At 43.3% G+C, this 22,289-nt stretch overlaps 6 protein-coding genes across 37 annotated transcripts in view; 1 reads left to right on the top strand and 5 right to left on the bottom strand.

The window, feature by feature from the left end:
- The window catches only part of LOC141375838 (uncharacterized), a 488,480-nt gene that overhangs the window by 253,134 nt on the left and 213,057 nt on the right, over nt 1-22,289 (top strand). The window lies entirely within an intron of this gene.
- Nucleotides 225-3,406, bottom strand: LOC141375811 (E3 ubiquitin-protein ligase RBBP6-like). Of its 2 annotated transcripts, XM_087264933.2 has the most exons (7): nt 3,073-3,406; nt 2,783-2,879; nt 2,604-2,679; nt 2,376-2,464; nt 2,239-2,299; nt 1,997-2,136; nt 225-1,901 (listed from the first exon to the last, which is right to left on the bottom strand). In XM_087264933.2, the coding sequence occupies exons 1-7, from the start codon at nt 3,230-3,232 to the stop codon at nt 1,727-1,729; spliced, it is 798 nt and encodes a 265-aa protein (XP_087121059.1). In that variant the 5' UTR covers nt 3,233-3,406; the 3' UTR covers nt 225-1,726. The 2 variants fall into 2 exon arrangements, with proteins under 2 accessions (XP_087121059.1, XP_087121060.1); XM_087264934.2 differs by lacking the exon at nt 2,239-2,299 and having other exon boundaries at nt 1,603-1,901.
- LOC141375548 (E3 ubiquitin-protein ligase RBBP6-like) lies at nt 6,359-8,131 on the bottom strand. Of its 2 annotated transcripts, XM_087265040.1 has the most exons (7): nt 7,798-8,131; nt 7,508-7,604; nt 7,329-7,404; nt 7,101-7,189; nt 6,964-7,024; nt 6,722-6,861; nt 6,366-6,626 (listed from the first exon to the last, which is right to left on the bottom strand). In XM_087265040.1, exons 1-7 carry the CDS (start codon nt 7,955-7,957, stop codon nt 6,452-6,454), a joined length of 798 nt encoding a protein of 265 aa, XP_087121166.1. In that variant the 5' UTR covers nt 7,958-8,131; the 3' UTR covers nt 6,366-6,451. The 2 variants fall into 2 exon arrangements, with proteins under 2 accessions (XP_087121167.1, XP_087121166.1); XM_087265041.1 differs by lacking the exon at nt 6,964-7,024 and having other exon boundaries at nt 6,359-6,626.
- Nucleotides 10,388-14,275, bottom strand: LOC141375547 (E3 ubiquitin-protein ligase RBBP6-like). 5 transcript variants are annotated; one of them, XM_087264995.1, is made up of 8 exons: nt 12,710-12,839; nt 12,506-12,645; nt 12,216-12,312; nt 12,037-12,112; nt 11,809-11,897; nt 11,672-11,732; nt 11,430-11,569; nt 11,073-11,334 (listed from the first exon to the last, which is right to left on the bottom strand). In XM_087264995.1, exons 2-8 carry the CDS (start codon nt 12,564-12,566, stop codon nt 11,160-11,162), a joined length of 699 nt encoding a protein of 232 aa, XP_087121121.1. In that variant the 5' UTR covers nt 12,567-12,645; nt 12,710-12,839; the 3' UTR covers nt 11,073-11,159. The 5 variants fall into 5 exon arrangements, with proteins under 5 accessions (XP_087121122.1, XP_087121120.1, XP_087121124.1 ...); XM_087264994.2 differs by having other exon boundaries at nt 11,058-11,334; nt 12,506-12,839; XM_087264998.2 differs by lacking the exons at nt 11,672-11,732; nt 12,710-12,839 and adding an exon at nt 13,683-14,275 and having other exon boundaries at nt 11,066-11,334.
- On the bottom strand, nt 15,134-17,536 carry LOC141375546 (E3 ubiquitin-protein ligase RBBP6-like). 2 transcript variants are annotated; one of them, XM_087264927.2, is made up of 7 exons: nt 17,203-17,536; nt 16,913-17,009; nt 16,734-16,809; nt 16,506-16,594; nt 16,369-16,429; nt 16,127-16,266; nt 15,755-16,031 (listed from the first exon to the last, which is right to left on the bottom strand). In XM_087264927.2, the coding sequence occupies exons 1-7, from the start codon at nt 17,360-17,362 to the stop codon at nt 15,857-15,859; spliced, it is 798 nt and encodes a 265-aa protein (XP_087121053.1). In that variant the 5' UTR covers nt 17,363-17,536; the 3' UTR covers nt 15,755-15,856. The 2 variants fall into 2 exon arrangements, with proteins under 2 accessions (XP_087121054.1, XP_087121053.1); XM_087264928.2 differs by lacking the exon at nt 16,369-16,429 and having other exon boundaries at nt 15,134-16,031.
- Nucleotides 20,470-22,220, bottom strand: LOC141375545 (E3 ubiquitin-protein ligase RBBP6-like). Of its 3 annotated transcripts, none has more exons than XM_087264983.1 (7): nt 21,789-22,220; nt 21,597-21,693; nt 21,418-21,493; nt 21,190-21,278; nt 21,053-21,113; nt 20,811-20,950; nt 20,470-20,715 (listed from the first exon to the last, which is right to left on the bottom strand). In XM_087264983.1, the coding sequence occupies exons 4-7, from the start codon at nt 21,222-21,224 to the stop codon at nt 20,541-20,543; spliced, it is 411 nt and encodes a 136-aa protein (XP_087121109.1). In that variant the 5' UTR covers nt 21,225-21,278; nt 21,418-21,493; nt 21,597-21,693; nt 21,789-22,220; the 3' UTR covers nt 20,470-20,540. The 3 variants fall into 3 exon arrangements, with proteins under 3 accessions (XP_087121109.1, XP_087121107.1, XP_087121108.1); XM_087264981.1 differs by having other exon boundaries at nt 21,887-22,220; XM_087264982.1 differs by lacking the exon at nt 21,053-21,113 and having other exon boundaries at nt 21,887-22,220.

The raw sequence follows: 22,289 nt of genomic DNA, 5'->3' as shown, positions 1-22,289 counted from the left end.
CTAAAAAAAAAAACTCCATCGGCACTGGTAACTATGAAAAACACGACTGAGCACTAATGGTACACTCAACAATTTACACTGACATTTGAAGGATCACCTGACATTAAAGACTGACGTAAGAACGCTGGAGGAACATCAAATTTTAACACGGAAGAGTTTTTTTTGTCTCTCTCAAATTAAAGCAATATTTCTTAATCTTGTTGTTTTTGTTTTTTTTTACTGTACAGTTGCCCCAGGTGTTTATCAGGTGTGATGCCTGCTCATCTGACCTTTGACCTCGGCACTCAACTGCTGCCAGTTTTCTTTCAATGCCATGAGATTTCTGAATTCTACATGCAGGAACCGATGCATTCCTTTTTTTTTTTTTAAACAAAACAGATATGGCAGACACGGCCAAACATTGAAACTTTGGAGGGCATTGAGGGGAAAAAAAAAGCACAATATCATCAAGGGGAATAAAAGGTTTGATCAAAGCGTGCGTTTACACACGTTCATTTAAATATGGACAAAACCAACATTGGGTTAATTTTGTTATTAGATTTAAAATGCACGGACCCTATTTGACCCAGTGTTCATATATACATATGTTTTTATGAATGAATATTTTTGCATATAAAAGATAATAAAAGACTGACTAGACAGATTAGATAGTTTAATAGACAGATTGACACGTGTAGTCATTCGTTCCTGTGTATTTGATGACTAGCTTCCAGCAGTATCTGGCTGCAGACTTGCATGCAATCTGAGACACAAAGCACTCAGCGGAGCTAGTGAGGTCACTGTGAGAGGCGGGGTTAGGGGTGCACACTCACTGACAGCCTAGATTTAGCCTGGTTTTAACCAAGCCGTCTATTAGACTTTTAACCCTTATGTATTGTTCATATTGTTCAAGTGGCTGTTTTTTGCCCCCAATGACCTCCATTATAACTAAACTTGTTTTAATTGCAAAGCCATGACACCAGATAGTAACTCATTCTTTATTGTTGGTGGTTTCCCTGTTGGGATGAGATAAAATGAGTCATTTTTACTTTTGATGGTCAGTTGGCACCTTTAAACACCCCAAAAAAATGCTTGCTGGGATGGTACCAAGAGGCTGTGCTCACTTCTGGACAGAGGGGGTGTAGACTTGCAGCTAGTGCCGATAAGTGGTGCAGACGCTGAGGCTGTTCTGTATGCGAGTGTTGAGGTTTTGAAACATCAGCTGACAACGTGTAGGTAGAGAGTAGCAGGTTCTGGGAGTAGATGAGCTTGTCACCGGTGTAGACTTTGACCGACTTGTGAAGTTACTCACAAGACCTCCGCTTATGGGACATTACCATTCAAATGAAACGTTTCCAGCAGAATATGACGCTTCAAAAAACTCCATCGGCACTGGTAACTATGAAAAACACGACTGAGCACTAATAGTGTACTCAACACTTTACACTGACATTTGAAGGATCACCTGACATTAAAGACTGAAGTAAGAACGCTGAAAAAAACCCATCAGATTTTAGCCCAGAAGAGTTTCTCTTTTCCTAAATTAAAGCAAAACTTCATGATATTGTGTTTATGAATTCATTCGTGTGTGTGTGTGTGTGTGTGTGTGTGTATGTGTGTGTTGCACTGCTGGAGTGAAGGTTAACCAGTCCACACAGTTCATGCGGCTATAATCTTTATTATCTTTTATTAATAAACTATGTACAATATTTACACGTCGGCTCCAGGTCTCTTGGATGAAGGTCTCTCAGCGACGTGGTCTCTTCTGGTCGCCGCGCGTCTCTGGTGAAGATGGGGAGCGGGACCGTTTCCCTCCGGCGTCCCGGACCGAAGATGCCGCACCTGCTGAGGACGAGGAGGGCAAAGGCTCGGTCTGGCAGGAGAAGGACGGCCTCTTTCTCTTCTCAGCAGCATAGGCCTCACTGAACAGATCGAGCGCAAACACACACAAGCAGACATCATGTGAGATTTGGACAAACACTAGAACATGCGGCTATGCCAAGTACAGTTTACTCACGCGTCTATGATGGGAATGACGTATCGGCCGCTGCCGTCTATCATGACTCCCTTTCGGTCTGGGTCGTCCACCTCCAACAGGAAGCTGCGGGGAATCCCTGTGCTCTTCCGGATGCGCTTGTGCGGCGCGGAGCGGCTGCCCTGTGAATTGAGGAGTGACAGTCAAACTCTGAGCAAACAATCTGACTGATGAGGACAAGAGCTCAAGTTCACAGCAACCGTGAGCTTGGAAAACCCAGTTACCACATTAGTGGGGCAGTGCCTAATGTGGTGTCCCGGGATCCCAAGCAGCCTCATGGCCTCACTAGTGAACATCAGAACCATGAGAATCAGCTCAGACATCTCTCACAAAGCAAACCTGTCAGTGTCTGAACGCTCACCTGCTGGAGTAGTAGCACAGGCTGGACTGGTACATCACCGCTTTCAGCTTGTCCTCCTCTGACGCCTTTGCCTCAGCCAGATTCTCAGTCTGTTTCACAGGCATTTGCACATTTGAATCTTTTTCACCCTCAACCCTTCAAACAATCTCAAATCTCCCTAAGAAGCTGAGTGCGTGTGCGTATATTGTGTGCTTTACATTGCTATTGTGCTATTCATTTGTTCAATACCTTCAACAACTGCTCCAGTGAGAGGAGTGAAGGATCAGCTCTAGGTGAAGGTTCACGCCAGCGTCCAGCTTGATGTCTGCAAAACAAAGGAGCTTGTGTGACTAAAACACCAGGGACAGACCAGGAGTCTTCATATAACATCTAACAGAGGACGCGTGTGCTCATTTCACAGCACTTACCCAACAAATCTTCTGTTTGAGGACTTCAGTCCCGCCGCAGGGATCCGTCTGATGATGACCGACGTGTTTTTAGGGATGAGAGCATCATCTGTGTATTCTGACAGCAAAATAAAATCAGAATCAGCACATAATTATGGAGCACGGTATACTTTGAGAGCCATTAGCCTTTTAAAACAGCCAAAACATCCCTACATGTCAGCATCAGCACCACCTTACAGCTTCCAGAAGTGTCTGATGTAACGCATCTAATGTTAGCGTAGAACAGTTGAAGTGTCTTTTCCTCAACTCACCTTCATCAGTCTGGGCGTTGCTGATCTTCAGCTGGCAGAACTTCAGCCTCTTGCTCCTCATGATCTGCCGCTTCAGCTCCCCCGCGCTGATGTTGAGGCCTTCAAACTGGAGCGAGTCGTAGGTGAGTCGACTCTGGAACCTGTAGTGAACACAAGACATACTGAACACAAACACAAAGCACAGCGTAATAAAAAGGGTCAAACCTGAGTGATGGGAACAGCAGGCGATCAATCGACGTATCCAACGATCAATAATATCGATAATCTGGAAAAATTGTCACGGAGGACGCAGAGATCAGATGCCAATCGACACAGCGAGATTCAAACAACAGCCACAGGACGGTTGTCATGGATGCTGATGATGAACACGTGACGCATGCGCTGTACAACTTCCGGCAATATTATCATTATTAATATTAATTTTATTGATAGTAGTAGTAAAATCATTGCGATAAGTATAATAAAATAAACAGCAGAACAGTTGGCCATCTCTGAATAATACACAGCGACGTTTCCCTGCACGAACGATTCAGGCCTTCGCCAAGAAGACTCGGGTGAGTCGATGATTCAGGGATTGATTCAACTGTCCGTTCATCCTATTGGCTTCTTTGGCTGAATGAATCGTTCAATGCTTTACTCAAATAAAGCGGCCTCTTGCTGCCACCTATTGGGGGTTTGCTTTTTTGTTTTCAAAAGTACTTTGACACTTTTTTAAAGGCACCTTTAAGTTCATTTTTGCACAAAAGCTCGTCTCTGTGCGTTCCAAATGGTTTGAAATTTCCTTAGCACATGGTTTTCTTGATGCGTTTGAAATTTTCACTGTAAATCCACTCGTACTTGCATTTGATCTTTATTATGCCTTAAAATCAAAACTATACTAAAGGTGTCTTATCCAAATGCAGATTTTTATTCAAAACGTTATGACAGAACCATATTACTTTACAGTGGCCCATGGATATATATATATATATATATATATATATATATATATATATATATATATATATATATATATATATATATATGTGTGTGTGTGTGTTGCTTGTTTCTTATTTACCCATGCAGTGACTTTTAGGCATAAATACTATGTAGGCTTGCTAAAGGGTTGCATGAGAAATGTCATCATCGTGAGAGCTTGACTTTTTTTTTGTCGCTGCCTTTAGTTGTGGTGAAATGAGATGCATCATGTCGTTTATCTGTTTGTGCAGTCTGTACCTTCATTTCTGAATCGTGTGGCATCGTACTTGAAGCCAAGTCATTTAGCCCAAGGCATAGTTGTCTTAGAATGAGTAGTTTGCTGATCAAATTCCACATTTTGATGAGGCAAAACACATCTTGGATGTTTTAATTACTATTTTAGGTGAAAAACAAAACAATGAGATTTGTGTAAAATCTAAAGTTAACCAAGTCCAGCCCGCCATCTTGTCCTGCCTCTCAGTTCTCTTAAGCCTTGGGCCGGCTCTGTGAAGTGGCCTCTTTTGGGCTCATCATTGAAGACCGGACGAGCTGCAACATTTCGTTCTGCCAGGTTCTGGGAGTAGATGAGCATGTCATCGCTCTAGACTATGGTCAACTTGTGAAGTTACTCATACACCTCCGCTCATGGCATATTACCATTAAAATGAAACTTTTCCAGCAGAATATGACGCTCTAAAAAAAAAAAACTCCATCGGCACTGGTAACTATGAAAAACACGACTGAGCACTAATGGTACACTCAACAATTTACACTGACATTTGAAGGATCACCTGACATTAAAGACTGACGTAAGAACGCTGGAGGAACATCAAATTTTAACACGGAAGAGTTTTTTTTGTCTCTCTCAAATTAAAGCAATATTTCTTAATCTTGTTGTTTTTTTTTTTTTTTACTGCACAGTTGCCCCAGGTGTTTATCAGGTGTGATGCCTGCTCATCTGACCTTTGACCTCGGCACTCAACTGCTGCCAGTTTTCTTTCAATGCCATGAGATTTCTGAATTCTACATGCAGGAACCGATGCATTCCTTTTTTTTTTTTAAACAAAACAGATATGGCAGACACGGCCAAACATTGAAACTTTGGAGGGCATTGAGGGGAAAAAAAAGCACAATATCATCAAGGGGAATAAAAGGTTTGATCAAAGCGTGCGTTTACACACGTTCATTTAAATATGGACAAAACCAACATTGGGTTAATTTTGTTATTAGATTTAAAATGCACGGACCCTATTTGACCCAGTGTTCATATATACATATGTTTTTATGAATGAATATTTTTGCATATAAAAGATAATAAAAGACTGACTAGACAGATTAGATAGTTTAATAGACAGATTGACATGTGTAGTCATTCGTTCCTGTGTATTTGATGACTAGCTTCCAGCAGTATCTGGCTGCAGACTTGCATGCAATCTGAGACACAAAGCACTCAGCGGAGCTAGTGAGGTCACTGTGAGAGGCGGGGTTAGGGGTGCACACTCACTGACAGCCTAGATTTAGCCTGGTTTTAACCAAGCCGTCTATTAGACTTTTAACCCTTATGTATTGTTCATATTGTTCAAGTGGCTGTTTTTTGCCCCCAATGACCTCCATTATAACTAAACTTGTTTTAATTGCAAAGCCATGACACCAGATAGTAACTCATTCTTTATTGTTGGTGGTTTCCCTGTTGGGATGAGATAAAATGAGTCATTTTTACTTTTGATGGTCAGTTGGCACCTTTAAACACCCCAAAAAAATGCTTGCTGGGATGGTACCAAGAGGCTGTGCTCACTTCTGGACAGAGGGGGTGTAGACTTGCAGCTAGTGCCGATAAGTGGTGCAGACGCTGAGGCTGTTCTGTATGCGAGTGTTGAGGTTTTGAAACATCAGCTGACAACGTGTAGGTAGAGAGTAGCAGGTTCTGGGAGTAGATGAGCTTGTCACCGGTGTAGACTTTGACCGACTTGTGAAGTTACTCACAAGACCTCCGCTTATGGGACATTACCATTCAAATGAAACGTTTCCAGCAGAATATGACGCTTCAAAAAACTCCATCGGCACTGGTAACTATGAAAAACACGACTGAGCACTAATAGTGTACTCAACACTTTACACTGACATTTGAAGGATCACCTGACATTAAAGACTGAAGTAAGAACGCTGAAAAAAACCCATCAGATTTTAGCCCAGAAGAGTTTCTCTTTTCCTAAATTAAAGCAAAACTTCATGATATTGTGTTTATGAATTCATTCGTGTGTGTGTGTGTGTGTGTGTGTGTGTGTGTATGTGTGTGTTGCACTGCTGGAGTGAAGGTTAACCAGTCCACACAGTTCATGCGGCTATAATCTTTATTATCTTTTGTTAATAAACTATGTACAATATTTACACGTCGGCTCCAGGTCTCTTGGATGAAGGTCTCTCAGCGACGTGGTCTCTTCTGGTCGCCGCGCGTCTCTGGTGAAGATGGGGAGCGGGACCGTTTCCCTCCGGCGTCCCGGACCGAAGATGCCGCACCTGCTGAGGACGAGGAGGGCAAAGGCTCGGTCTGGCAGGAGAAGGACGGCCTCTTTCTCTTCTCAGCAGCATAGGCCTCACTGAACAGATCGAGCGCAAACACACACAAGCAGACATCATGTGAGATTTGGACAAACACTAGAACATGCGGCTATGCCAAGTACAGTTTACTCACGCGTCTATGATGGGAATGACGTATCGGCCGCTGCCGTCTATCATGACTCCCTTTCGGTCTGGGTCGTCCACCTCCAACAGGAAGCTGCGGGGAATCCCTGTGCTCTTCCGGATGCGCTTGTGCGGCGCGGAGCGGCTGCCCTGTGAATTGAGGAGTGACAGTCAAACTCTGAGCAAACAATCTGACTGATGAGGACAAGAGCTCAAGTTCACAGCAACCGTGAGCTTGGAAAACCCAGTTACCACATTAGTGGGGCAGTGCCTAATGTGGTGTCCCGGGATCCCAAGCAGCCTCATGGCCTCACTAGTGAACATCAGAACCATGAGAATCAGCTCAGACATCTCTCACAAAGCAAACCTGTCAGTGTCTGAACGCTCACCTGCTGGAGTAGTAGCACAGGCTGGACTGGTACATCACCGCTTTCAGCTTGTCCTCCTCTGACGCCTTTGCCTCAGCCAGATTCTCAGTCTGTTTCACAGGCATTTGCACATTTGAATCTTTTTCACCCTCAACCCTTCAAACAATCTCAAATTTCCCTAAGAAGCTGAGTGCGTGTGCGTATATTGTGTGCTTTACATTGCTATTGTGCTATTCATTTGTTCAATACCTTCAACAACTGCTCCAGTGAGAGGAGTGAAGGATCAGCTCTAGGTGAAGGTTCACGCCAGCGTCCAGCTTGATGTCTGCAAAACAAAGGAGCTTGTGTGACTAAAACACCAGGGACAGACCAGGAGTCTTCATATAACATCTAACAGAGGACGCGTGTGCTCATTTCACAGCACTTACCCAACAAATCTTCTGTTTGAGGACTTCAGTCCCGCCGTAGGGATCCGTCTGATGATGACCGACGTGTTTTTAGGGATGAGAGCATCATCTGTGTATTCTGACAGCAAAATAAAATCAGAATCAGCACATAATTATGGAGCACGGTATACTTTGAGAGCCATTAGCCTTTTAAAACAGCCAAAACATCCCTACATGTCAGCATCAGCACCACCTTACAGCTTCCAGAAGTGTCTGATGTAACGCATCTAATGTTAGCGTAGAACAGTTGAAGTGTCTTTTCCTCAACTCACCTTCATCAGTCTGGGCGTTGCTGATCTTCAGCTGGCAGAACTTCAGCCTCTTGCTCCTCATGATCTGCCGCTTCAGCTCCCCCGCGCTGATGTTGAGGCCTTCAAACTGGAGCGAGTCGTAGGTGAGTCGACTCTGGAACCTGTAGTGAACACAAGACATACTGAACACAAACACAAAGCACAGCGTAATAAAAAGGGTCAAACCTGAGTGATGGGAACAGCAGGCGATCAATCGACGTATCCAACGATCAATAATATCGATAATCTGGAAAAATTGTCACGGAGGACGCAGAGATCAGATGCCAATCGACACAGCGAGATTCAAACAACAGCCACAGGACGGTTGTCATGGATGCTGATGATGAACACGTGACGCATGCGCTGTACAACTTCCGGCAATATTATCATTATTAATATTAATTTTATTGATAGTAGTAGTAAAATCATTGCGATAAGTATAATAAAATAAACAGCAGAACAGTTGGCCATCTCTGAATAATACACAGCGACGTTTCCCTGCACGAACGATTCAGGCCTTCGCCAAGAAGACTCGGGTGAGTCGATGATTCAGGGATTGATTCAACTGTCCGTTCATCCTATTGGCTTCTTTGGCTGAATGAATCGTTCAATGCTTTACTCAAATAAAGCGGCCTCTTGCTGCCACCTATTGGGGGTTTGCTTTTTTGTTTTCAAAAGTACTTTGACACTTTTTTAAAGGCACCTTTAAGTTCATTTTTGCACAAAAGCTCGTCTCTGTGCGTTCCAAATGGTTTGAAATTTCCTTAGCACATGGTTTTCTTGATGCGTTTGAAATTTTCAATGTAAATCCACTCGTACTTGCATTTGATCTTTATTATGCCTTAAAATCAAAACTATACTAAAGGTGTCTTATCCAAATGCAGATTTTCATTCAAAACGTTATGACAGAACCATATTACTTTACAGTGGCCCATGGATATATATATATATATATATATATATATATATATATATATATATATATGTGTGTGTGTGTGTTGCTTGTTTCTTATTTACCCATGCAGTGACTTTTAGGCATAAATACTATGTAGGCTTGCTAAAGGGTTGCATGAGAAATGTCATCATCGTGAGAGCTTGACTTTTTTTTTGTCGCTGCCTTTAGTTGTGGTGAAATGAGATGCATCATGTCGTTTATCTGTTTGTGCAGTCTGTACCTTCATTTCTGAATCGTGTGGCATCGTACTTGAAGCCAAGTCATTTAGCCCAAGGCATAGTTGTCTTAGAATGAGTAGTTTGCTGATCAAATTCCACATTTTGATGAGGCAAAACACATCTTGGATGTTTTAATTACTATTTTAGGTGAAAAACAAAACAATGAGATTTGTGTAAAATCTAAAGTTAACCAAGTCCAGCCCGCCATCTTGTCCTGCCTCTCAGTTCTCTTAAGCCTTGGGCCGGCTCTGTGAAGTGGCCTCTTTTGGGCTCATCATTGAAGACCGGACGAGCTGCAACATTTCGTTCTGCCAGGTTCTGGGAGTAGATGAGCATGTCATCGCTCTAGACTATGGTCAACTTGTGAAGTTACTCATACACCTCCGCTCATGGCATATTACCATTAAAATGAAACTTTTCCAGCAGAATATGACGCTCTAAAAAAAAAAACTCCATCGGCACTGGTAACTATGAAAAACACGACTGAGCACTAATGGTACACTCAACAATTTACACTGACATTTGAAGGATCACCTGACATTAAAGACTGACGTAAGAACGCTGGAGGAACATCAAATTTTAACACGGAAGAGTTTTTTTTGTCTCTCTCAAATTAAAGCAATATTTCTTAATCTTGTTGTTTTTTTTTTTTTTACTGTACAGTTGCCCCAGGTGTTTATCAGGTGTGATGCCTGCTCATCTGACCTTTGACCTCGGCACTCAACTGCTGCCAGTTTTCTTTCAATGCCATGAGATTTCTGAATTCTACATGCAGGAACCGATGCATTCCTTTTTTTTTTTTAAACAAAACAGATATGGCAGACACGGCCAAACATTGAAACTTTGGAGGGCATTGAGGGGAAAAAAAAAGCACAATATCATCAAGGGGAATAAAAGGTTTGATCAAAGCGTGCGTTTACACACGTTCATTTAAATATGGACAAAACCAACATTGGGTTAATTTTGTTATTAGATTTAAAATGCACGGACCCTATTTGACCCAGTGTTCATATATACATATGTTTTTATGAATGAATATTTTTGCATATAAAAGATAATAAAAGACTGACTAGACAGATTAGATAGTTTAATAGACAGATTGACACGTGTAGTCATTCGTTCCTGTGTATTTGATGACTAGCTTCCAGCAGTATCTGGCTGCAGACTTGCATGCAATCTGAGACACAAAGCACTCAGCGGAGCTAGTGAGGTCACTGTGAGAGGCGGGGTTAGGGGTGCACACTCACTGACAGCCTAGATTTAGCCTGGTTTTAACCAAGCCGTCTATTAGACTTTTAACCCTTATGTATTGTTCATATTGTTCAAGTGGCTGTTTTTTGCCCCCAATGACCTCCATTATAACTAAACTTGTTTTAATTGCAAAGCCATGACACCAGATAGTAACTCATTCTTTATTGTTGGTGGTTTCCCTGTTGGGATGAGATAAAATGAGTCATTTTTACTTTTGATGGTCAGTTGGCACCTTTAAACACCCCAAAAAAATGCTTGCTGGGATGGTACCAAGAGGCTGTGCTCACTTCTGGACAGAGGGGGTGTAGACTTGCAGCTAGTGCCGATAAGTGGTGCAGACGCTGAGGCTGTTCTGTATGCGAGTGTTGAGGTTTTGAAACATCAGCTGACAACGTGTAGGTAGAGAGTAGCAGGTTCTGGGAGTAGATGAGCTTGTCACCGGTGTAGACTTTGACCGACTTGTGAAGTTACTCACAAGACCTCCGCTTATGGGACATTACCATTCAAATGAAACGTTTCCAGCAGAATATGACGCTTCAAAAAACTCCATCGGCACTGGTAACTATGAAAAACACGACTGAGCACTAATAGTGTACTCAACACTTTACACTGACATTTGAAGGATCACCTGACATTAAAGACTGAAGTAAGAACGCTGAAAAAAACCCATCAGATTTTAGCCCAGAAGAGTTTCTCTTTTCCTAAATTAAAGCAAAACTTCATGATATTGTGTTTATGAATTCATTCGTGTGTGTGTGTGTGTGTGTGTGTGTGTGTGTGTGTGTATGTGTGTGTTGCACTGCTGGAGTGAAGGTTAACCAGTCCACACAGTTCATGCGGCTATAATCTTTATTATCTTTTATTAATAAACTATGTACAATATTTACACGTCGGCTCCAGGTCTCTTGGATGAAGGTCTCTCAGCGACGTGGTCTCTTCTGGTCGCCGCGCGTCTCTGGTGAAGATGGGGAGCGGGACCGTTTCCCTCCGGCGTCCCGGACCGAAGATGCCGCACCTGCTGAGGACGAGGAGGGCAAAGGCTCGGTCTGGCAGGAGAAGGACGGCCTCTTTCTCTTCTCAGCAGCATAGGCCTCACTGAACAGATCGAGCGCAAACACACACAAGCAGACATCATGTGAGATTTGGACAAACACTAGAACATGCGGCTATGCCAAGTACAGTTTACTCACGCGTCTATGATGGGAATGACGTATCGGCCGCTGCCGTCTATCATGACTCCCTTTCGGTCTGGGTCGTCCACCTCCAACAGGAAGCTGCGGGGAATCCCTGTGCTCTTCCGGATGCGCTTGTGCGGCGCGGAGCGGCTGCCCTGTGAATTGAGGAGTGACAGTCAAACTCTGAGCAAACAATCTGACTGATGAGGACAAGAGCTCAAGTTCACAGCAACCGTGAGCTTGGAAAACCCAGTTACCACATTAGTGGGGCAGTGCCTAATGTGGTGTCCCGGGATCCCAAGCAGCCTCATGGCCTCACTAGTGAACATCAGAACCATGAGAATCAGCTCAGACATCTCTCACAAAGCAAACCTGTCAGTGTCTGAACGCTCACCTGCTGGAGTAGTAGCACAGGCTGGACTGGTACATCACCGCTTTCAGCTTGTCCTCCTCTGACGCCTTTGCCTCAGCCAGATTCTCAGTCTGTTTCACAGGCATTTGCACATTTGAATCTTTTTCACCCTCAACCCTTCAAACAATCTCAAATCTCCCTAAGAAGCTGAGTGCGTGTGCGTATATTGTGTGCTTTACATTGCTATTGTGCTATTCATTTGTTCAATACCTTCAACAACTGCTCCAGTGAGAGGAGTGAAGGATCAGCTCTAGGTGAAGGTTCACGCCAGCGTCCAGCTTGATGTCTGCAAAACAAAGGAGCTTGTGTGACTAAAACACCAGGGACAGACCAGGAGTCTTCATATAACATCTAACAGAGGACGCGTGTGCTCATTTCACAGCACTTACCCAACAAATCTTCTGTTTGAGGACTTCAGTCCCGCCGCAGGGATCCGTCTGATGATGACCGACGTGTTTTTAGGGATGAGAGCATCATCTGTGTATTCTGACAGCAAAATAAAATCAGAATCAGCACATAATTATGGAGCACGGTATACTTTGAGAGCCATTAGCCTTTTAAAACAGCCAAAACATCCCTACATGTCAGCATCAGCACCACCTTACAGCTTCCAGAAGTGTCTGATGTAACGCATCTAATGTTAGCGTAGAACAGTTGAAGTGTCTTTTCCTCAACTCACCTTCATCAGTCTGGGCGTTGCTGATCTTCAGCTGGCAGAACTTCAGCCTCTTGCTCCTCATGATCTGCCGCTTCAGCTCCCCCGCGCTGATGTTGAGGCCTTCAAACTGGAGCGAGTCGTAGGTGAGTCGACTCTGGAACCTGTATTGAACACAAGACATACTGAACACAAACACAAAGCACAGCGTAATAAAAAGGGTCAAACCTGAGTGATGGGAACAGCAGGCGATCAATCGACGTATCCAACGATCAATAATATCGATAATCTGGAAAAATTGTCACGGAGGACGCAGAGATCAGATGCCAATCGACACAGCGAGATTCAAACAACAGCCACAGGACGGTTGTCATGGATGCTGATGATGAACACGTGACGCATGCGCTGTACAACTTCCGGCAATATTATCATTATTAATATTAATTTTATTGATAGTAGTAGTAAAATCATTGCGATAAGTATAATAAAATAAACAGCAGAACAGTTGGCCATCTCTGAATAATACACAGCGACGTTTCCCTGCACGAACGATTCAGGCCTTCGCCAAGAAGACTCGGGTGAGTCGATGATTCAGGGATTGATTCAACTGTCCGTTCATCCTATTGGCTTCTTTGGCTGAATGAATCGTTCAATGCTTTACTCAAATAAAGCGGCCTCTTGCTGCCACCTATTGGGGGTTTGCTTTTTTGTTTTCAAAAGTACTTTGACACTTTTTTAAAGGCACCTTTAAGTTCATTTTTGCACAAAAGCTCGTCTCTGTGCGTTCCAAATGGTTTGAAATTTCCTTAGCACATGGTTTTCTTGATGCGTTTGAAATTTTCAATGTAAATCCACTCGTACTTGCATTTGATCTTTATTATGCCTTAAAATCAAAACTATACTAAAGGTGTCTTATCCAAATGCAGATTTTCATTCAAAACGTTATGACAGAACCATATTACTTTACAGTGGCCCATGGATATATATATATATATATATATATATATATGTGTGTGTGTGTGTGTTGCTTGTTTCTTATTTACCCATGCAGTGACTTTTAGGCATAAATACTATGTAGGCTTGCTAAAGGGTTGCATGAGAAATGTCATCATCGTGAGAGCTTGACTTTTTTTTTGTCGCTGCCTTTAGTTGTGGTGAAATGAGATGCATCATGTCGTTTATCTGTTTGTGCAGTCTGTACCTTCATTTCTGAATCGTGTGGCATCGTACTTGAAGCCAAGTCATTTAGCCCAAGGCATAGTTGTCTTAGAATGAGTAGTTTGCTGATCAAATTCCACATTTTGATGAGGCAAAACACATCTTGGATGTTTTAATTACTATTTTAGGTGAAAAACAAAACAATGAGATTTGTGTAAAATCTAAAGTTAACCAAGTCCAGCCCGCCATCTTGTCCTGCCTCTCAGTTCTCTTAAGCCTTGGGCCGGCTCTGTGAAGTGGCCTCTTTTGGGCTCATCATTGAAGACCGGACGAGCTGCAACATTTCGTTCTGCCAGGTTCTGGGAGTAGATGAGCATGTCATCGCTCTAGACTATGGTCAACTTGTGAAGTTACTCATACACCTCCGCTCATGGCATATTACCATTAAAATGAAACTTTTCCAGCAGAATATGACGCTCTAAAAAAAAAAAACTCCATCGGCACTGGTAACTATGAAAAACACGACTGAGCACTAATGGTACACTCAACAATTTACACTGACATTTGAAGGATCACCTGACATTAAAGACTGACGTAAGAACGCTGGAGGAACATCAAATTTTAACACGGAAGAGTTTTTTTTGTCTCTCTCAAATTAAAGCAATATTTCTTAATCTTGTTGTTTTTTTTTTTTTTACTGTACAGTTGCCCCAGGTGTTTATCAGGTGTGATGCCTGCTCATCTGACCTTTGACCTCGGCACTCAACTGCTGCCAGTTTTCTTTCAATGCCATGAGATTTCTGAATTCTACATGCAGGAACCGATGCATTCCTTTTTTTTTTTTAAACAAAACAGATATGGCAGACACGGCCAAACATTGAAACTTTGGAGGGCATTGAGGGGGAAAAAAAAGCACAATATCATCAAGGGGAATAAAAGGTTTGATCAAAGCGTGCGTTTACACACGTTCATTTAAATATGGACAAAACCAACATTGGGTTAATTTTGTTATTAGATTTAAAATGCACGGACCCTATTTGACCCAGTGTTCATATATACATATGTTTTTATGAATGAATATTTTTGCATATAAAAGATAATAAAAGACTGACTAGACAGATTAGATAGTTTAATAGACAGATTGACACGTGTAGTCATTCGTTCCTGTGTATTTGATGACTAGCTTCCAGCAGTATCTGGCTGCAGACTTGCATGCAATCTGAGACACAAAGCACTCAGCGGAGCTAGTGAGGTCACTGTGAGAGGCGGGGTTAGGGGTGCACACTCACTGACAGCCTAGATTTAGCCTGGTTTTAACCAAGCCGTCTATTAGACTTTTAACCCTTATGTATTGTTCATATTGTTCAAGTGGCTGTTTTTTGCCCCCAATGACCTCCATTATAACTAAACTTGTTTTAATTGCAAAGCCATGACACCAGATAGTAACTCATTCTTTATTGTTGGTGGTTTCCCTGTTGGGATGAGATAAAATGAGTCATTTTTACTTTTGATGGTCAGTTGGCACCTTTAAACACCCCAAAAAAATGCTTGCTGGGATGGTACCAAGAGGCTGTGCTCACTTCTGGACAGAGGGGGTGTAGACTTGCAGCTAGTGCCGATAAGTGGTGCAGACGCTGAGGCTGTTCTGTATGCGAGTGTTGAGGTTTTGAAACATCAGCTGACAACGTGTAGGTAGAGAGTAGCAGGTTCTGGGAGTAGATGAGCTTGTCACCGGTGTAGACTTTGACCGACTTGTGAAGTTACTCACAAGACCTCCGCTTATGGGACATTACCATTCAAATGAAACGTTTCCAGCAGAATATGACGCTTCAAAAAACTCCATCGGCACTGGTAACTATGAAAAACACGACTGAGCACTAATAGTGTACTCAACACTTTACACTGACATTTGAAGGATCACCTGACATTAAAGACTGAAGTAAGAACGCTGAAAAAAACCCATCAGATTTTAGCCCAGAAGAGTTTCTCTTTTCCTAAATTAAAGCAAAACTTCATGATATTGTGTTTATGAATTCATTCGTGTGTGTGTGTGTGTGTGTGTGTGTGTGTGTGTGTGTGTGTATGTGTGTGTTGCACTGCTGGAGTGAAGGTTAACCAGTCCACACAGTTCATGCGGCTATAATCTTTATTATCTTTTATTAATAAACTATGTACAATATTTACACGTCGGCTCCAGGTCTCTTGGATGAAGGTCTCTCAGCGACGTGGTCTCTTCTGGTCGCCGCGCGTCTCTGGTGAAGATGGGGAGCGGGACCGTTTCCCTCCGGCGTCCCGGACCGAAGATGCCGCACCTGCTGAGGACGAGGAGGGCAAAGGCTCGGTCTGGCAGGAGAAGGACGGCCTCTTTCTCTTCTCAGCAGCATAGGCCTCACTGAACAGATCGAGCGCAAACACACACAAGCAGACATCATGTGAGATTTGGACAAACACTAGAACATGCGGCTATGCCAAGTACAGTTTACTCACGCGTCTATGATGGGAATGACGTATCGGCCGCTGCCGTCTATCATGACTCCCTTTCGGTCTGGGTCGTCCACCTCCAACAGGAAGCTGCGGGGAATCCCTGTGCTCTTCCGGATGCGCTTGTGCGGCGCGGAGCGGCTGCCCTGTGAATTGAGGAGTGACAGTCAAACTCTGAGCAAACAATCTGACTGATGAGGACAAGAGCTCAAGTTCACAGCAACCGTGAGCTTGGAAAACCCAGTTACCACATTAGTGGGGCAGTGCCTAATGTGGTGTCCCGGGATCCCAAGCAGCCTCATGGCCTCACTAGTGAACATCAGAACCATGAGAATCAGCTCAGACATCTCTCACAAAGCAAACCTGTCAGTGTCTGAACGCTCACCTGCTGGAGTAGTAGCACAGGCTGGACTGGTACATCACCGCTTTCAGCTTGTCCTCCTCTGACGCCTTTGCCTCAGCCAGATTCTCAGTCTGTTTCACAGGCATTTGCACATTTGAATCTTTTTCACCCTCAACCCTTCAAACAATCTCAAATCTCCCTAAGAAGCTGAGTGCGTGTGCGTATATTGTGTGCTTTACATTGCTATTGTGCTATTCATTTGTTCAATACCTTCAACAACTGCTCCAGTGAGAGGAGTGAAGGATCAGCTCTAGGTGAAGGTTCACGCCAGCGTCCAGCTTGATGTCTGCAAAACAAAGGAGCTTGTGTGACTAAAACACCAGGGACAGACCAGGAGTCTTCATATAACATCTAACAGAGGACGCGTGTGCTCATTTCACAGCACTTACCCAACAAATCTTCTGTTTGAGGACTTCAGTCCCGCCGCAGGGATCCGTCTGATGATGACCGACGTGTTTTTAGGGATGAGAGCATCATCTGTGTATTCTGACAGCAAAATAAAATCAGAATCAGCACATAATTATGGAGCACGGTATACTTTGAGAGCCATTAGCCTTTTAAAACAGCCAAAACATCCCTACATGTCAGCATCAGCACCACCTTACAGCTTCCAGAAGTGTCTGATGTAACGCATCTAATGTTAGCGTAGAACAGTTGAAGTGTCTTTTCCTCAACTCACCTTCATCAGTCTGGGCGTTGCTGATCTTCAGCTGGCAGAACTTCAGCCTCTTGCTCCTCATGATCTGCCGCTTCAGCTCCCCCGCGCTGATGTTGAGGCCTTCAAACTGGAGCGAGTCGTAGGTGAGTCGACTCTGGAACCTGTAGTGAACACAAGACATACTGAACACAAACACAAAGCACAGCGTAATAAAAAGGGTCAAACCTGAGTGATGGGAACAGCAGGCGATCAATCGACGTATCCAACGATCAATAATATCGATAATCTGGAAAAATTGTCACGGAGGACGCAGAGATCAGATGCCAATCGACACAGCGAGATTCAAACAACAGCCACAGGACGGTTGTCATGGATGCTGATGATGAACACGTGACGCATGCGCTGTACAACTTCCGGCAATATTATCATTATTAATATTAATTTTATTGATAGTAGTAGTAAAATCATTGCGATAAGTATAATAAAATAAACAGCAGAACAGTTGGCCATCTCTGAATAATACACAGCGACGTTTCCCTGCACGAACGATTCAGGCCTTCGCCAAGAAGACTCGGGTGAGTCGATGATTCAGGGATTGATTCAACTGTCCGTTCATCCTATTGGCTTCTTTGGCTGAATGAATCGTTCAATGCTTTACTCAAATAAAGCGGCCTCTTGCTGCCACCTATTGGGGGTTTGCTTTTTTGTTTTCAAAAGTACTTTGACACTTTTTTAAAGGCACCTTTAAGTTCATTTTTGCACAAAAGCTCGTCTCTGTGCGTTCCAAATGGTTTGAAATTTCCTTAGCACATGGTTTTCTTGATGCGTTTGAAATTTTCAATGTAAATCCACTCGTACTTGCATTTGATCTTTATTATGCCTTAAAATCAAAACTATACTAAAGGTGTCTTATCCAAATGCAGATTTTCATTCAAAACGTTATGACAGAACCATATTACTTTACAGTGGCCCATGGATATATATATATATATATATATATATATATATATATGTGTGTGTGTGTGTTGCTTGTTTCTTATTTACCCATGCAGTGACTTTTAGGCATAAATACTATGTAGGCTTGCTAAAGGGTTGCATGAGAAATGTCATCATCGTGAGAGCTTGACTTTTTTTTTGTCGCTGCCTTTAGTTGTGGTGAAATGAGATGCATCATGTCGTTTATCTGTTTGTGCAGTCTGTACCTTCATTTCTGAATCGTGTGGCATCGTACTTGAAGCCAAGTCATTTAGCCCAAGGCATAGTTGTCTTAGAATGAGTAGTTTGCTGATCAAATTCCACATTTTGATGAGGCAAAACACATCTTGGATGTTTTAATTACTATTTTAGGTGAAAAACAAAACAATGAGATTTGTGTAAAATCTAAAGTTAACCAAGTCCAGCCCGCCATCTTGTCCTGCCTCTCAGTTCTCTTAAGCCTTGGGCCGGCTCTGTGAAGTGGCCTCTTTTGGGCTCATCATTGAAGACCGGACGAGCTGCAACATTTCGTTCTGCCAGGTTCTGGGAGTAGATGAGCATGTCATCGCTCTAGACTATGGTCAACTTGTGAAGTTACTCATACACCTCCGCTCATGGCATATTACCATTAAAATGAAACTTTTCCAGCAGAATATGACGCTCTAAAAAAAAAAACTCCATCGGCACTGGTAACTATGAAAAACACGACTGAGCACTAATGGTACACTCAACAATTTACACTGACATTTGAAGGATCACCTGACATTAAAGACTGACATAAGAACGCTGGAGGAACATCAAATTTTAACACGGAAGAGTTTTTTTTGTCTCTCTCAAATTAAAGCAATATTTCTTAATCTTGTTGTTTTTTTTTTTTTTTACTGTACAGTTGCCCCAGGTGTTTATCAGGTGTGATGCCTGCTCATCTGACCTTTGACCTCGGCACTCAACTGCTGCCAGTTTTCTTTCAATGCCATGAGATTTCTGAATTCTACATGCAGGAACCGATGCATTCCTTTTTTTTTTTTTAAACAAAACAGATATGGCAGACACGGCCAAACATTGAAACTTTGGAGGGCATTGAGGGGAAAAAAAAGCACAATATCATCAAGGGGAATAAAAGGTTTGATCAAAGCGTGCGTTTACACACGTTCATTTAAATATGGACAAAACCAACATTGGGTTAATTTTGTTATTAGATTTAAAATGCACGGACCCTATTTGACCCAGTGTTCATATATACATATGTTTTTATGAATGAATATTTTTGCATATAAAAGATAATAAAAGACTGACTAGACAGATTAGATAGTTTAATAGACAGATTGACACGTGTAGTCATTCGTTCCTGTGTATTTGATGACTAGCTTCCAGCAGTATCTGGCTGCAGACTTGCATGCAATCTGAGACACAAAGCACTCAGCGGAGCTAGTGAGGTCACTGTGAGAGGCGGGGTTAGGGGTGCACACTCACTGACAGCCTAGATTTAGCCTGGTTTTAACCAAGCCGTCTATTAGACTTTTAACCCTTATGTATTGTTCATATTGTTCAAGTGGCTGTTTTTTGCCCCCAATGACCTCCATTATAACTAAACTTGTTTTAATTGCAAAGCCATGACACCAGATAGTAACTCATTCTTTATTGTTGGTGGTTTCCCTGTTGGGATGAGATAAAATGAGTCATTTTTACTTTTGATGGTCAGTTGGCACCTTTAAACACCCCAAAAAAATGCTTGCTGGGATGGTACCAAGAGGCTGTGCTCACTTCTGGACAGAGGGGGTGTAGACTTGCAGCTAGTGCCGATAAGTGGTGCAGACGCTGAGGCTGTTCTGTATGCGAGTGTTGAGGTTTTGAAACATCAGCTGACAACGTGTAGGTAGAGAGTAGCAGGTTCTGGGAGTAGATGAGCTTGTCACCGGTGTAGACTTTGACCGACTTGTGAAGTTACTCACAAGACCTCCGCTTATGGGACATTACCATTCAAATGAAACGTTTCCAGCAGAATATGACGCTTCAAAAAACTCCATCGGCACTGGTAACTATGAAAAACACGACTGAGCACTAATAGTGTACTCAACACTTTACACTGACATTTGAAGGATCACCTGACATTAAAGACTGAAGTAAGAACGCTGAAAAAAACCCATCAGATTTTAGCCCAGAAGAGTTTCTCTTTTCCTAAATTAAAGCAAAACTTCATGATATTGTGTTTATGAATTCATTCGTGTGTGTGTGTGTGTGTGTGTGTGTATGTGTGTGTTGCACTGCTGGAGTGAAGGTTAACCAGTCCACACAGTTCATGCGGCTATAATCTTTATTATTTTTATTAATAAACTATGTACAATATTTACACGTCGGCTCCAGGTCTCTTGGATGAAGGTCTCTCAGCGACGTGGTCTCTTCTGGTCGCCGCGCGTCTCTGGTGAAGATGGGGAGCGGGACCGTTTCCCTCCGGCGTCCCGGACCGAAGATGCCGCACCTGCTGAGGACGAGGAGGGCAAAGGCTCGGTCTGGCAGGAGAAGGACGGCCTCTTTCTCTTCTCAGCAGCATAGGCCTCACTGAACAGATCGAGCGCAAACACACACAAGCAGACATCATGTGAGATTTGGACAAACACTAGAACATGCGGCTATGCCAAGTACAGTTTACTCACGCGTCTATGATGGGAATGACGTATCGGCCGCTGCCGTCTATCATGACTCCCTTTCGGTCTGGGTCGTCCACCTCCAACAGGAAGCTGCGGGGAATCCCTGTGCTCTTCCGGATGCGCTTGTGCGGCGCGGAGCGGCTGCCCTGTGAATTGAGGAGTGACAGTCAAACTCTGAGCAAACAATCTGACTGATGAGGACAAGAGCTCAAGTTCACAGCAACCGTGAGCTTGGAAAACCCAGTTACCACATTAGTGGGGCAGTGCCTAATGTGGTGTCCCGGGATCCCAAGCAGCCTCATGGCCTCACTAGTGAACATCAGAACCATGAGAATCAGCTCAGACATCTCTCACAAAGCAAACCTGTCAGTGTCTGAACGCTCACCTGCTGGAGTAGTAGCACAGGCTGGACTGGTACATCACCGCTTTCAGCTTGTCCTCCTCTGACGCCTTTGCCTCAGCCAGATTCTCAGTCTGTTTCACAGGCATTTGCACATTTGAATCTTTTTCACCCTCAACCCTTCAAACAATCTCAAATCTCCCTAAGAAGCTGAGTGCGTGTGCGTATATTGTGTGCTTTACATTGCTATTGTGCTATTCATTTGTTCAATACCTTCAACAACTGCTCCAGTGAGAGGAGTGAAGGATCAGCTCTAGGTGAAGGTTCACGCCAGCGTCCAGCTTGATGTCTGCAAAACAAAGGAGCTTGTGTGACTAAAACACCAGGGACAGACCAGGAGTCTTCATATAACATCTAACAGAGGACGCGTGTGCTCATTTCACAGCACTTACCCAACAAATCTTCTGTTTGAGGACTTCAGTCCCGCCGCAGGGATCCGTCTGATGATGACCGACGTGTTTTTAGGGATGAGAGCATCATCTGTGTATTCTGACAGCAAAATAAAATCAGAATCAGCACATAATTATGGAGCACGGTATACTTTGAGAGCCATTAGCCTTTTAAAACAGCCAAAACATCCCTACATGTCAGCATCAGCACCACCTTACAGCTTCCAGAAGTGTCTGATGTAACGCATCTAATGTTAGCGTAGAACAGTTGAAGTGTCTTTTCCTCAACTCACCTTCATCAGTCTGGGCGTTGCTGATCTTCAGCTGGCAGAACTTCAGCCTCTTGCTCCTCATGATCTGCCGCTTCAGCTCCCCCGCGCTGATGTTGAGGCCTTCAAACTGGAGCGAGTCGTAGGTGAGTCGACTCTGGAACCTGTAGTGAACACAAGACATACTGAACACAAACACAAAGCACAGCGTAATAAAAAGGGTCAAACCTGAGTGATGGGAACAGCAGGCGATCAATCGACGTATCCAACGATCAATAATATCGATAATCTGGAAAAATTGTCACGGAGGACGCAGAGATCAGATGCCAATCGACACAGCGAGATTCAAACAACAGCCACAGGACGGTTGTCATGGATGCTGATGATGAACACGTGACGCATGCGCTGTACAACTTCCGGCAATATT

The sequence above is a fragment of the Danio rerio genome, chromosome 8 (genome assembly GCF_052040795.2).
Source record: "Danio rerio strain M-AB ecotype USA chromosome 8, GRCz13ab, whole genome shotgun sequence".
Taxonomy (NCBI): Eukaryota; Metazoa; Chordata; class Actinopteri; order Cypriniformes; family Danionidae; genus Danio; species Danio rerio.
The sequence above is the reverse complement of the archived record's forward strand: the minus strand, read 5'-3'. Positions and strand labels throughout refer to the sequence as shown.

What these genes read in the sequence shown, in the direction of transcription:
- LOC141375811 (XM_087264933.2), bottom strand. Translation starts at nt 3,232, where the DNA reads ATGTCTTGTGTTCACTACAGGTTCCAGAGTCGACTCACCTACGACTCG. An exon ending in CTGTGCTACTACTCCAGCAG is followed by an intron (nt 2,300 to 2,375) that starts GTGAGCGTTCAG and finishes GATGTTCACTAG; the next exon opens with TGAGGCCATGAGGCTGCTTG. An exon ending in GGCACTGCCCCACTAATGTG is followed by an intron (nt 2,137 to 2,238) that starts GTAACTGGGTTT and finishes CTCAATTCACAG; the next exon opens with GGCAGCCGCTCCGCGCCGCA.
- LOC141375547 (XM_087264994.2), bottom strand. Translation starts at nt 12,665, where the DNA reads ATGTCTTGTGTTCAATACAGGTTCCAGAGTCGACTCACCTACGACTCG. An exon ending in CACTGGAGCAGTTGTTGAAG is followed by an intron (nt 11,898 to 12,036) that starts GTATTGAACAAA and finishes CCTGTGAAACAG; the next exon opens with ACTGAGAATCTGGCTGAGGC. An exon ending in CTGTGCTACTACTCCAGCAG is followed by an intron (nt 11,733 to 11,808) that starts GTGAGCGTTCAG and finishes GATGTTCACTAG; the next exon opens with TGAGGCCATGAGGCTGCTTG.
- LOC141375545 (XM_087264981.1), bottom strand. Translation starts at nt 22,046, where the DNA reads ATGTCTTGTGTTCACTACAGGTTCCAGAGTCGACTCACCTACGACTCG. An exon ending in CTGTGCTACTACTCCAGCAG is followed by an intron (nt 21,114 to 21,189) that starts GTGAGCGTTCAG and finishes GATGTTCACTAG; the next exon opens with TGAGGCCATGAGGCTGCTTG. An exon ending in GGCACTGCCCCACTAATGTG is followed by an intron (nt 20,951 to 21,052) that starts GTAACTGGGTTT and finishes CTCAATTCACAG; the next exon opens with GGCAGCCGCTCCGCGCCGCA.
- LOC141375546 (XM_087264927.2), bottom strand. Translation starts at nt 17,362, where the DNA reads ATGTCTTGTGTTCACTACAGGTTCCAGAGTCGACTCACCTACGACTCG. An exon ending in CAACGCCCAGACTGATGAAG is followed by an intron (nt 17,010 to 17,202) that starts GTGAGTTGAGGA and finishes TTTTGCTGTCAG; the next exon opens with AATACACAGATGATGCTCTC. An exon ending in GTCATTCCCATCATAGACGC is followed by an intron (nt 16,032 to 16,126) that starts GTGAGTAAACTG and finishes CGATCTGTTCAG; the next exon opens with TGAGGCCTATGCTGCTGAGA.
- LOC141375548 (XM_087265040.1), bottom strand. Translation starts at nt 7,957, where the DNA reads ATGTCTTGTGTTCACTACAGGTTCCAGAGTCGACTCACCTACGACTCG. An exon ending in CAACGCCCAGACTGATGAAG is followed by an intron (nt 7,605 to 7,797) that starts GTGAGTTGAGGA and finishes TTTTGCTGTCAG; the next exon opens with AATACACAGATGATGCTCTC. An exon ending in GGCACTGCCCCACTAATGTG is followed by an intron (nt 6,862 to 6,963) that starts GTAACTGGGTTT and finishes CTCAATTCACAG; the next exon opens with GGCAGCCGCTCCGCGCCGCA.